Source organism: Panthera pardus, unplaced genomic scaffold (assembly GCF_024362965.1).
Source record: "Panthera pardus isolate Hobbes unplaced genomic scaffold, ASM2436296v1 HiC_scaffold_17, whole genome shotgun sequence".
NCBI lineage: Eukaryota > Metazoa > Chordata > Mammalia > Carnivora > Felidae > Panthera > Panthera pardus.
Window position 1 is genome coordinate 121,560,228 of NW_026526732.1, and position 13,983 is coordinate 121,574,210.

The 13,983-nt window shown below is 50.7% G+C and overlaps 1 protein-coding gene across 8 annotated transcripts in view; it reads left to right on the plus strand.

Annotated features, from left to right (window-relative positions):
- Window positions 1-13,966, plus strand: part of GFOD1 (glucose-fructose oxidoreductase domain containing 1) — a 113,850-nt gene extending 99,884 nt beyond the window's left edge. For all 8 annotated transcript variants that reach the window (XM_019420095.2, XM_019420096.2, XM_019420101.2 and 5 more), the window contains one exon: window positions 11,413-13,966. In XM_019420095.2, the coding sequence (XP_019275640.2) occupies window positions 11,413-12,332 (920 nt within the window). In that variant the 3' untranslated portion in view covers window positions 12,333-13,966. The remainder of the gene's footprint in view (window positions 1-11,412) is intronic.
- Window positions 13,967-13,983: the final 17 nt, after the last annotated feature.

Below are 13,983 nucleotides of genomic sequence, written 5' to 3' on the forward strand. Positions count from 1 at the left end.
GTGCTGTCCCTGCTGCCATGGGCTCAGTGGTTAGATGACAGAATGCCCCTGAAACCATCTGAGAAAATCTGACTACTGCTAGGGGTTCCTCTGCAACAGGCAATTTCAGGCAACAAGCCTAAGTAGTGGGAGGAAGTCTGTACAAAGCGCTGGTTGCTGCGGGGGGGGGTGGGGGGTGCCCGGGTGGCTCAGTCGGTGAAGCATCCGACTTTTGGCTCAGGTTGTGATCTTGCGGTGGTGAGTTGGAGCCCTGCATCAGGCTCTGTGCTGACAGCTCAGGGCCTGCAGCCTGCTTCCAGTTCTGTGTCTCCCTCTGTCTCTGCCCCTCCCCTGCTCACACTCTGTCTGTCTCTGAAAAATGAATAAACCTTTAAAAACTTTTTTAAAAAAGCATTTGAGGTGCGCCTGGGTGGCTAAGCGTACAATTTCAGCTCAGGTCGTGATCTCACGGTCCGTGGGTTCGTGCCCCGCATCAGGCTCTCTGCTGGCAGCTCGGGGCCTGCTTGGGATTCTCTCTCCCCATCTCTCTCTGCACCTCCCCCGCTTACGTGCCGCATGCTCGCGCTCTCACTCTTTCAAAAATAAACATTCAACAAAGCACTTCAACATTGAATTCAGTTCAATATCAAGTCCCATCAGTATCAGCTGTGCTGATTTCCTTTCCGTGGCTGTTCCCCCCTTTCAGAGCCCACTGGCGGCGTCAGGGGCCTTGACAAAAGGAACGGAATGTGGGTCACCATGACCCATTTCCATCTCAAGTTTGAAATTAATCGTGGTGCTCTGGGGACTTTGGGCTGTCATCCAGCTGAACAGCAGGCCCCCCCACTCCCAGCGCCCTGGTTTTTGATGCTCACCAAGGTCAGTTACGCGGTCCCCCTCGGAGCTGCCCCCCCCCCCCCCCCGAAGCACTGGCATTGCTCACAAGTGCACAGGCACGCATCAGGGAGGCGGATGTCATCTCTGGGTGTCGTATACAATTTAGATATGAGAGGAACTGAGCCAGCCGTAAGCCGGCGGGGCTAAGGCAGTTGGAGTAAGAAAGCTAAGACCAGGTTTGCTCGAAGGCTGGCAATCTGGGCTCAGAGCCCAACTCTACCGCTCACCGAACTGTGGAGGGCGGGCTAGTGGTTACCCTCTCAAAGGCTGTTTCCACATGTGTGAGACGGGGGCTGTCTGAGTACCTGCTTCATGGAGTTGTGTACAATAAAAAATGCAAGTGTATGTAAAATGCTCAGCCTCTTCTGGCACAAGTGCTTAGGAGATGGTTGTTACTATTTTAAATTATGTCATTACTATTGTGAAGAGGTCAGATTAGTGGTTTGAGTTGGGACGTTGTTCAGGGGATTGAAGAGGAGGGATTTCTCCAAAGGGGCCGTCCTCCCAATTTATTTTAATTTTTTTTTTAATTTGTAATATATATGTCTTTATTTTTTTATTTGAATTTTTTTGCATGCCTTTATTTTTATTTTATTTTTATTTTTTTTTTAAACGTTTTTTAATTTATTTTTTTTGGGACAGAGAGAGACAGAGCATGAATAGGGGAGGGGCAGAGAGAGAGGGAGACACAGAATGGAAAGCAGGCTCCAGGCTCTGAGCCATCAGCCCAGAGCCTGACGCGGGGCTCGAACTCACGGACCGCGAGATCGTGACCTGAGCTGAAGTCGGACGCTTAACCGACTGAGCCACCCAGGCGCCCTGAAACAGAGTTTTCTACCATGCCCAGATCAGTTGGGCAGCCCTTCTTCGCACTCTCATTGTTTATCCCTATATTAGATCCCATAATCTATAAAATACTGTAATTACTCATTTCTGGTTGGTCTTCTCTACTAGACTGGGAGCTCATATTCAGCTATCTTACTCAGGTTTTTTTTTTTATCCCTTTTTAAAATTTTTATTTAGAGAGAGGGAGAGAAAGAACGAGTGGGGAGGGGCAGAGAGAGGGAGAAAGAATCCCAAGCAGGCTCTGCACGGCGGGTACAGAGCCCGACGCAGGGCTCGATCTCGCGAACCATGAGATCTTGGTAGAAACCAAGACACCCCACCGACTGAGCTGCCCAGGCGCCCCATAGCCTACTCATTTTTCAGTCCCAGTGCCTAGCACAGAAATGGTGACAGAATGGAGTACAAATGAAGATCATGAGTTCCGGCTTGAATTGCAGAGAAATCTTCTCTACCTTCTGTGAATGGGGAAAAGAATGGGAAGCTGTATGTGGTGGAATTTCTTGTGGGAGTTCTGCCAGTCTGCCAGGACAGCTGTGCGCCAGCCTGCAGACCCAACAGCCACTTTGGCTCTCAGAAGATAAGGAATTGTCAACACGAGTGGAGTAATTGGGAAGATCTGGTGGGAAAGTCGCCTTGGCCTCGTAGATTTCCCCCATCGATTAGATAAGGGAGTGTGTAATTGGCAGGGTGCTGGCAGGGAAGCATGCTTTGAAGTTTCAGGGTGATTCTGCTCGGGAATGGCTCTGGTCCCTGGGTGGCCAGGTGACAGCGATATTCCAGGTACCCAGGGATAACCTACCTGATCAAGGGCAGGAGAGGATAGCTGCTCTTCGGACGGCAGACGGCACCTGTCTTTTTCCCTAGAGGTGTCAGGGGGAAGTCCCTTGCCCCTGCTCCTTTCTGGGGCCCATCTGGATGGAGTGTCAGCCCCCACAAAAGCTCTGGTCTCTGGCAAGAGATATGGCTTGGAGACTTCGAGCTTGGAGGGCAGGGGCCCAGCTGCCGGAAGGCACCTTGGGGTCTACTGGTTGGAAACTCCTTCTCTACGGCACTAACCCTTGGTGAGGGCCGGGGATACTGTGCTGTGGCTCATTTACCGAGAACACACTCAGCGGGCTTGGGAGGGGGCCGATCTCCCGTTTCCCCATGAGAGATCTCAGGAGGGCAGTAAAGCTCCTTCTGAAATGATTTCGTTTAAAAGCTTCTGACAAAGAGCCAGCACACTGCCTTCCACATTGTGCCTTCACCCTCCAGAATTCTCCCGCCGATCTCCTTTCCTCCCCTACCTCAGCTCCGCGACAGAGGTGGGAAGGTATTAGTTCCACCATTTTATGGATGGGGAGATCTCGCTTTATTTGCTGATGCGGGGGTGGGGTGGGGTGGGGGGAAGGGGTTGCTTGAAAAGTGAAGTTTGTTCCGGCCCCAAGGCTCTCAACTGCAGGGGCAGACAACATTCCCCATCTTCCCCAAACTTCTAAAGTTTTTCGGCTGGCTAAATAATTAGGTTGACATAAGACAGATTAAGAGGAGAAAAACAAGCTTCTTATGGATGAGAGCCCCATAAAAATAGGGGACTCCCTGGCAGGCAGGTAGTCGAGGCTGAGAGATCATAACCAAGCTAAGGAGAAGAGGGGAGAGGTGTGGGGCTTGGGAGGAGAGGAGGAAGACATTTCACAGGAAGATGAGAAGGACAAATACTTGGTAAATATTCTCCAGGCCATGCAGATAAGTCTTTCCGATATAAAAAGCTATCTTTGGTAACAGCTCTCTTCCTGGTACAGCCGCCCCCATCTAAATTCTTTCAGGTAGATAAGGGGAAGGTAAAAAGCTCTTCTTGAGTCTGCTGAGCCCTGATTGTCTTTAATCTCGAAATAATGCACATGCCAGAGCGGCCCATTCTAGGGTGACGTATTCTGCTGCCGTCAATCCCCGAAAGACCCAACTTAGGCTCTTTGTGTCCACACGAGAGGATAAATGGTCTCCGTGGAGGCAGGCTATGAAGACTTCCCCAGAATGCCAGGGCAGTCCTGATGTGCTGTCTGCCACCCGCCCTGAGTCATACTTCACCGCCTTGACAAAGGTGGTAAGATTCCAAGACATCCATTTCTGGGTGCAGGGGCAGATCCCTCGGTGGAGAGAGCTGAGCTGGCGGCGGTGGTGTAATGGCTCATGTCACGTCCCCGGGGGAGTTAGCAGCGGGGTGACCACATCCACCATAGTCCCCAGATGCCCAGAAAGGTCCTGTTGTTCCTCTGTGGGCATAACTGAAGCTCTCCAACTGCTTGGGAAATGCTTGGGGCTTGGCGAAGCACAACGCACTCTTTCTTTCTCACCGAGTACTTTTTCCTGCTCTCCATGTTGCACGGCCTGTTTATTTGGAGTGAAAGTGAATCCATGTTTGGGGGCCTGGATTGTCTTGATCCTCTGCGGCGCGATTTTCTTGAAGATTGTTCGGGGCCCCGGGACGCCTGGGTGGCTCAGGTGGTTAAGTGTCGGACTTTGGCTCAGGTCATGATCTCGAAGTTCGTGAGTTCGAGCCCCGCCTGGAGGTCTCTGCTGTCAGCAGGGAGCCTGCTTCAGATCCTTTGTCTCCCTCTCTCTCTGCCCCTCCCTGCTCGCTCACACACTCTCTCTCTTTCCCTCTCACTCAAAAATAGACATTGAAAAAAAAGATTGTTTGGGGTCCCCAAGTTTTGGATCTTTTGCCTTGGAAGGAGGATACCACATCTTGCTGCAAGATAGTATAAACTCCTAAGGGAATGTGTTTCCATGGCTCCGGGAAGGATGTGTGGATTCAGGTGGGAGAGATGGCCTTCCCGTCCTTGAGGTAGAGCTGTCTTCCCAGGAGTGAGAAAACACACACTATCCTCTGAGGGTCTGCAAAGCAGAGATGAGGGTTATATTCTTCCCCTCGTGGTTCCCCATTAGGAATCAGCCGTGGCTCTTTGGGGGGGCCAGCATATGGAGGGGCCTCCGGTCTCTCCCCGAGCTCCTTCCCTTGAGAAACGGACTCTCTCAACCCCTGTTGGCCTGGTGTTGTCTATGTACCTTTATATCAAAGGAATGTCAGAGTCCCGTGCTCAGGGAGGCATACAGATTTGGCCCCAACCTTATTGTTTCCTTTTCAGCACAAAACAGAGAAGGGCTTTTCTCCAAAGAGCCTATTCTAGCACTTTCTCGGGGGTGGCAGGAAAGGCATTGTGCTAAGACACCTGAAAATCACAAAGACACTGAAGACCTGTGGTATTTTCTGGACAGCCAGACCAAAGGCCAGGCTGACAGGCGACTTGGAAGGTAGGCATTTATCTGCTCTCCTTGGAAGAAATCCCAGCATATATTCGGTGGCATCTGATGCAGCCAGGACTGTGAGGTGTGTTAATTCTATGCCCCGGCAGTATACGTGTCCTTTATGCTGCATGTGATTTTGGGGGTGAGGGGATCCTCTGTGAAATCTCTGTGAAACACACACACACACACACTGTCTGATGACTGGAAGTCTCCAGTTAGAATCATATTTCTTTATGTACAAACTTTCAGCTATACGATGAATAAAGTCTGAGGATCTTTTTTTTTCTTTCTAATGTTTATTTATTTTTGAGAGAGACAGAGAGTATGAGTTGGGGAGGGGCAGAGAGAGGGAGACACAGAATCCGAAGCAGGTGAAGCACAGAGCCCGACGCGGGGCTCGAACTCAAGAACTACGAGATCATGACCTGAGCTGAAGTCAGACGCTTATCTGACTGAGCCACCCAGGCGCCCCTTTAATTTATTAAAAAAAAATTTTTTTTACATGTTTGTATTCATTTTTGAGACATAGACAGAACATGAACGGGGAGGGGCAGAGAGAGAGGGAGACACAATCTGAAGCGGGCTCCAGGCTCTGAGCTGTCAGCACAGAGCCCGACATGGGGCCCAGACCCAAGAACCTCAAGATTATGACCTGAGCCAAAGTCCAACGCTTAACCAACTGAGCCACCCAGGCACCCCTGAGGATCTTAGGTAAACATGATTATATCTGATAGCATTGTATTGTATAATTGAAATTTGCCAAGAGGGTAGAACCTACGTGTTCTCTCGCACACGAGAGAAACACGAGGTTCATTTAACGGATGGTAGAAATACTTTCACATGCATACATGCATCAAATAACCATGATGTCTCCTTTAAATATCTTACAATTTCCTATGTCAATTGTACCTCAAGTAAGCTGAAAGAAAACAAAAATTAGAAAAATCAGATAAGCAAACAACAAAGAATAGACTTGTATTTCTTTAGCTTAAGCCCTCTGTTCTTGTTAAACTGCCAAGAACATTGGAGCTTCAGGTTCTGGGCATTTTGGTGGGGAGACTCTGGGAAAGACAACCGGAGGAGTTGGGGGGTCCAGAGTGTGCTTTGCAGAAGCCCCACCAAGAGGTAGAGTTGAGGGAAGAGTGTCCAGAACAGAGAGAAAACAAACTTTACAAATCAGTAAGGGGCCTGCTTGCTCTGCATTTTGGGTTTCTTTTCTTTTTTCTTTTCCTTTTCCTTTTCCTTTTCTTCTTCTTCTTCTCCTTCTCCTTCGCCTTTTCCTTCTTCTTCTCCTTCTTCTCTTTCTTCTTCTTCTCCTTCTCCTTCTCCTTTTCCTTCTTCTTCTCCTTCTTCTCTTTCTTCTTCTCCTTCTTCTCTTTCTTCTTCTCCTTCTTCTTCTTCTCCTTCTCCTTCTCCTTCTTCTTTTTTTCTTGAGAGAGAGAGAGAAAGGAAGAATCCTAAGCAGGCTCCACACTCAGTGTGGAGCCCGATGCGGGGCTCCATCCCACAACCCCCGGGATCATGACCTGAGCCAAAATCAAGACTTGGTTGCTCAAACAGCTGAGCCACCCTGGCGCCCCTTGGGTTTCTTTTAAAACTGGAAGCATTATCTTGTTTGTAAACAATATGTCCTAACGCCTTCAAGAAGTTATCGTGCAAGGGCACCCGGCTCACATGGGCTCTTGATCTCGGGGTTGTGAATTCGATCCCCACGTTGGGTGTAGAGCCTACTAAAAAAAATTTAAAGACATACGTAACATTTATTCATACGTAAATACTTTAAAAATAGGAAGTAATTGTACAGTTTATGATGGAGAGGCCTGCTCTGGGAACCCAAGAAGACTGTGCACGGGCTCACCGTGTGGGTGCAGTTTGAACTGCCTCTTCTGGAGAGAGTCCATAGCTTCCGTGAGAATCAGAGAGTCCTGAGGAGGCGGAGCCAGGAGACCTGGCCTGAGTCTCTGAAGCATTCACAGTTCAGGGTCAGTGGCGCCTTTACCCCCGCCCCCCTACCCCCAGGGCCCAGGCACTGAGACAGACCGGCCTGCTCTAGGACCCGGCTGCCCATCCCAGACTTCGAAAGGCCCTTCTGCCATCATGTGAGCCCCATCCTTCAAAAGGCTTCGTGCCTCCTTTGGGCTTAGGAAAGAAAAGCTAACAGTTGTTCTGGCCATCAAAGTAGACCCTTAGAAAAATACAGAAAAATGTAGGGAAGGAAATAAAAATCAGTCATAATCCTACTAACGAATTTTGAGGTGTTCCCTTCCAGATTTTCTCCTTTCCTTTCATGCGTTTTTTTTAATGTTTATTTGGGGAGAGAGAGAGAGTGGGGAGGGGGCAGAGAGAGAGAGAGAGAGAGAGAGAGAGAATCCCAAGCAGGCTCTGTGCTGTCAGCACAGACCCGACACGGGGCTCGAACCCACAAACCATGAGATCGTGACCTGAGCCGAAGTCGGACCCTTAACCCACTGAGCCACCCAGACGCCCCTCTTGTGTAGTTTTTAAGAGAGAGTTGAGATCACAGGGTGTCTATGAATAGAGCCCTTTTCACTTAACATTACATCATAATCCTCTTGCTTGCCATTAAAAAGCCTTCATTAGCATCGCGTTCAGCGGCTTAACAACGTTCTGTTGTACGTCCATGCTAGAACTAACACCCCCATTCTTCTCGCGTTGGGCATTTGCATCGTTCCTAGCTTTTTGCTCTAATAAATAATTCAGTGAGAAGCCTCTTTGGGCAAGAGGCCGTGCTTATGTTTGAGATCATTCTCTATGATAGATTTCTAGAAGTCTCTTGTGCGTCGTGAGAATACCAGGAGCTAAGATGTTGCTGAGACCTGCCCTCGAAGCGAGGATGTTGCTGAAGACCAGGGGCGGCGAGGCGGGGCCAGGCCGCAAGTTTGCCAGGTTCCTGCCCGAAGCTCGACTCGCCTCTAGGTGCCGTGGGCGGAGTGGAGACTTAAGAAGTCAGAACCAGTCTTTATCTCTGAGAATGTGGTTGTGTGGTGTGGACTCACAGCGCACAGAAATAGCCTCAAGGAAGAGGTCCTGTGTCTCAGATCCTTGGGGCAGCCAGGCACGAGTTTCAGACCCCGATAGGGGCTTTTGGTGTGTGTTCACCCGGCATTTTCTGGAAAAGGAGCTTTCATCACCTCGGAATCTTCCATTTGTAGAGCTGCGAAGCCTTACCCACTTAGTGACGGTTTGGGGTGTGCGGATGGGAAGTAAAATGAATGTTCTCCATTTATTTTTTCTTTTACTATTTCATTCTATGGGTTTTTTTATAATAGAAAAAATACGGTAAACTTCTCATGTGCCATTAAGATAAGACCGAAAGAACATCCTGAGAAGATGACCGTCTTGGGCAGGGGGGGGGGGGGGGCGGGCGGGGGCGCCTGGGTGACTCAGTTGGTTGGTTGGTCTGACTCTTGCTTTCGGCTCAGGTCATGATCTTGCGGTTTGTGGGTCTGAGCCCGGCATCAGGCTCTGTGCTGACAGCTTCGGGTTCTGTGTCTCCCTCTCTCTCTGCCCTTCCCCCCACTTGCACTCTGTCTCTCTCTCTGTCTCTCTCTCTCTCTCAAAAATAAATAAGTATTAAAAAAAAAAAAAAAAAGACAGGGTCCTGGCTAGGGCGACCTTGAGGTTAGGGTGCAGGAGAGGCCATTGCCCACACCCAGCAGGTGCCAGGCAGATATTGGCAGCATGAGTCACCTGTCCCTGCGGCGACCTACCAATCCGTTCGCATATAAATCTGCTCCTGCCAACACAAGCCACTGTTACGTGAGCCTGCTGCCTACAGGATCGTGTTATCAGAACATGATGTGTTGTAAGCGTGTGGCATTTTTGGTAATACCCACCAGTGTTTTCTCATCCCTGTGCCAAAGCCTCAGCCCTCAACTGGTTGCTAAGAGTTAAAGGAGCTTCTTACTGGTCATTCCTGGTCATCCGAAGAGCCAGCCAGCTCTGCCAACATGGAAAAGTCAAGGAGACGTGGTCACTGCGTGGCTTCCGGCCCTTTCCCTGCGGGGCCAGAATGAAACGTGCATGTGGAAATGGACAGCCATCACGCATATTTATTTTCTACAACCTGTTCTGACCACGTGTGTCGTTTGGCCATGAGAGCCATGTTCCAGGGTGCGGGCTTGTCCGGACATCTCCACTGGACAGACGCCTACAGTTGCAGGACTTCCACAGAACCCGGTCTCAGTTCAGCTTGTCGTTAGAGTTCATGCATTCTGTCGGGTTGAGTGCCAACAGCCAGGACAGCTGTGTCTCATTGCTCCGTTTCCCTTGTGGATTTCCCCTGTCTGTGGGATCTCCCCGGTCTGGAGAGTACAGGTCTCTACTGGAAGGGTCTATGTGCAGAGCATGTTCCAGTTGACTGCTTCTATAGGTTTAGCTGACTTATTTTTCTTCCCTTGACTCTTGGCTTCTATTGAATAAATCCCTTTCCCACTGATTGTCACTCTCCTTTCCTTTGATCTTTTGTTTTCTCCAGACCCAGAATCACTTAGTCTCCCAAAGGGCCTGAACCTACCTGTAATTTACACACCCATTACAGTCATCATATCAAGCCTCATTGTTATTTGGCCCCAGGTGCATTGGCCAAAAGCATGGAACCCCACCATGAGACAGATGACAGGAACCGGCCACTGCACACCCCTCAGATCCAGGGACTACCCACTCCCCCCCCCCCCCCCCGGGTAAAGAGCAGAAAAACCTCAACAAATGTATGTCTGACCACTGCCAGCCCTAATCCATAATGCAAAAGAAACAAGCAGGTAACTTTCAAAATGTAATCCTTTGTTGGTGGTTGTAGGAGAGAGAGCTAAATGTTTAGACCTTCAGAGGATATCGTTAAGAAATTCTTCCTCATATTTAATCAGACTTGCCTTGGCTATGACTTAAGCTTACATATTCCGGTTCTGTCCAGACAGAGACACTCTTCTCTTCCTTACGTATGATATTTCTAATAATACATTTTTTAAAGTTTTTATTTATTTATTTTTGAAAGAGAAAGCATGAATGGGAGAGGGACAGAGAGAGAGGGAGAAAGAGAGAATCCCAAGCAGGCTCCACACTGTCAGCACAGAGACTAATGCGGGGCTCAAACCCACAAACCATGAGATCATGACCTGAGCTGAAGTTGGACACTTATGCGACTAAGCCTCCTAGGTGCCTCTCTAGTGATACATTTTTAATAAATTATATTTTACAAACTAAAGCTATAAAACAGTTCATATGTAAGATAATTTTAATAAAACATGTAAGAAGATGATCTTGTATACTTCAATAGGACTTATATTTTATGTTTAAATATTTTATTTAAAAAAATTTTAATGTGTATTTATTTTTGAGAGAGAGAGAAAGAGACAGGGTGTGAATGGGGTGGGGGAAGAGGGAGAGGGCGACACAGAATCTTAAGCAGACTCCAGACTCGGAGCTGTCAGCACAGAGCCCCACAAACTGTGAGATCATGACCTGGGCTGAAGTCAGACACTTAACCCACTGAGCCACCCAGGTGCCCCTATTTAAATAGTTTAGATTTATCAATATTTCACAAGGAACATATGTTTGTATATAAAATGTCCTAGACTTCTAGACACAAAGCATGAAATGAGGTGTTTTATATTCTATATTGACGTATATCGAAAAATCTCTCCGGGGCGCCTGGGTGGCTCAGGGGGTTAAGCCTCCAACCTCTGCTCAGATCACGATCGCCCGGTTTGGGGGCCCAAGCCCTATGTCGGGCTCTGTGCTGACAGCTCAGAGCCTGGAGCCTGTTCCCCATTGTGTGTCTCCCTCCCTCTCTCTCTCTCTCTGCCCCTCCCTGACTCACACTCTGTCTCTCTCTCCCAAAATAAACATTAAAAAAAAATCTCCAAAATAGAGCCTATTTAAATATATTAAAATAAGCTAATATTTAGTTGATTTAATTTGGCTTCATACTAAAGGAATTCGACTCAAATATTTAATTATACTGTAGAGTAGATTTTTTTAAAAAATTTTTTAACGTTTATTTATTTTTGAGACAGAGCATGAACGGGGGAGGATCAGAGAGAGAGGGAGACACAGAACCCGAAATAGGCTCCAGGCTCCGAGCGGTCAACACAGAGCCCGACGCGGGGCTCGAGCTCACGGACCGCGAGATCATGACCTGAGCCGAAGTCGGCCGCTCAACCGACTGAGCCACCCAGGCGCCCCATGAGTAGATCTTAAACATACCTTAGGTTCTATTACTTTTGCCTAAATAACTGGCGCTACGGGCTCTTTTCAGACTGGAAAGCGGGGATCAGGTCAGGTCTGGCGCGCTCGCTGCAAGGTTAGCGTCCGGGGGCCACAGCGCCCCCTACCGCCGCGCACGCCCGCGCCCTCACGGCTGTTTTTGCTCCCGCCCCGCAGGCATCGGCAAGAACGTCATCTGCGACCGCACGGCCACGCCGCTCGACGCCTTCCGCATGATGTCGGCCGCCCACTACTACCCCAAGCTCATGAGCATCATGGGCAACGTGCTGCGCTTCCTGCCGGCCTTCGTGCGCATGAAGCAGCTCATCGAGGAGGGCTACGTGGGCGAGCTGCTGGTGTGCGAGGTGCAGGTGCACGGCGGCAGCCTGCTGGGCAAGAAGTACAACTGGAGCTGCGACGACCTGATGGGCGGCGGCGGCCTGCACTCGGTGGGCACCTACATCATCGACCTGCTCACCTTCCTGACCGGCCAGAAGGCCGTCAAGGTCCACGGGCTGCTCAAGACCTTCGTCAAGCAGACGGACCACATCAAGGGCATCCGCCAGATCACCAGCGACGACTTCTGCACCTTCCAGATGGTGCTGGAGGGCGGCGTGTGCTGCACCGTCACCCTCAACTTCAACGTGCCGGGCGAGTTCAAGCAGGACGTGACCGTGGTGGGCTCGGCCGGGCGCCTCCTGGCGGTGGGCACGGACCTGTACGGGCAGCGCAACAGCGCCCCCGAGCAGGAGCTGCTGCTACAGGACGCCACGCCCGTCAGCAACTCCCTGCTGCCCGAGAAGGCCTTCAGCGACATCCCCGCGCCCTACCTGCGCGGCACCATCAAGATGATGCAGGCCGTGCGCCAGGCCTTCCAGGACCAGGACGACCGGCGCACGTGGGACGGGCGGCCGCTCACCATGGCCGCCACCTTCGACGACTGCCTGTACGCCCTGTGCGTGGTGGACACCATCAAGAGGTCCAGCCAGACGGGCGAGTGGCAGAACATTGCCATCATGACGGAGGAGCCCGAGCTGAGCCCCGCCTACCTGATCAGCGAGGCCATGCGCCGGAGCAGGATGTCCCTGTACTGTTAGCACGGACGGGGGGACCCAGGGGGACTCAGGTCTTCAGCGTGGAGCCCGGAGAGGGGGAAGGCGTGCTGGGGCAGAGGTGGCCGCGAGGAGTGCGGGGGCGGGAAGGTGGAGGGGCAGGGTGAGTTAAGCAGCGCCTGGGAAGGTGAACCCCCCAGCCTGGGTGAGGGGCACCTAATAAGACTGTCGGCTGGCCGAGCCAACAGCCCGGGAGTGTTCAGGGGGCCTGTTCTTCCCGAGATCACCCCTGCGGGGCGTTTGCATGAGGAGGAGGCGGCTTAGCCTCTGTGGCCCCCTTACCATGAGAAGCAAAGAGGGGGTGCTTTCCTCCTCCCTCAGCCCTCCCCTACCCATCGGCCTCCTTCGCAAGCCAAATGCTCCCGCGACCCAGTGGCCAGCTCGGTGGGTGCCGGCTTCCCGGCCACCTGCCTCTGGCGGGAGAAGGCAAATCCTCACCCGTCCGCAGAAGCCTGTTAGTCTGGGGGGAGGCGGGGGTGCAGTGGGCTAATGAGAAAGCTCAAATTCCGGAAGGCCACTTAAAATATCTGGAGGAAAGGCTACTTGGTAGCAGAATGAACAGTGTGCTTGATTGATTGGTCGTCCTCATAGGAAGCGGGAGGGTGTGTCTTCCTAATTGGTACCTTGCCCTGCGCCCGGCCCCCAGATGGGATAAGGGAGAGCCGGGAATAGCAAGTAAACCCAGAGGAGAGCACCAGAACGCAGGCTGCGTGGAAGCAGAGTAGGCAGAGAATAAACAATAGCCCTTTGGGTTTGGCATCAATTACAAAGCGGCGGGGAGCTGCCTTTAATCCTGTTTCCGGTGGGGTAGAACTAAGTGTAAAGGGATGTGGCGCTCAAGTGTCCTCTCCGGTGGCTCTCCAGTCAAGGGCACAGCCTGAATGGGTCAGACTACAAGCTCCCGAGCCGCCCTCGCATGCTGCGGGCCCCACTTGTTGCAGTGCGGATGTCCCAGCAGATGGGAAAGGGAGCCAGCCCTTGGCGGGCTTTGGTCTCCAACACCCGTGTCTCCAACCAAGCCGGTAAAGGACTTTTAGGAGATTCACCCGGCTTTGTGAATTTAAAAGGGAAGCCTTCGGTTCCACGCAGATATAATCGTCTTCCCTTAAAGAAAAAAGAAAATGTCAAGGGTGTTTTCCTTAGCTTTGACCTTTGCTTTCAGGATTCTGACACCTGCAAGTTTTTGAATGGGTATTAAAACAGAAGGACAATTAAGGAACATTACTTTCAGTGTTTCTAATATGGGGTGTTAGAGCCACGGAGGGGTATCTTCATGTAGGGTTGAGAAGGGTCACGTTGGGGGGAAAAACGTATTTTTCCCCTCCTTGGTCTCTTGTCTCCCTTGTCACGCCCTGATTACAGAGAGGTATTACTGGAAATGGCAGACGGCTGCAGGCTTGGAGTGGGGTGGTTGCAAAGGGGAACTGTTAGAGATGCACACACACACACACACACACACACACACACACACACACACACACAAGGGTTTGTCAGTCCTCACCACCACCAAATGTCGCTGAAATAGCTCTTAAAAATTCAGACCTCTCTCTTGAAAGAAACAGCAAGTCAAACATTTTGAAACTGGGAAATTATCCTTAATCCTTCACACACACCCCCCCCCCCCCATTAGACACTT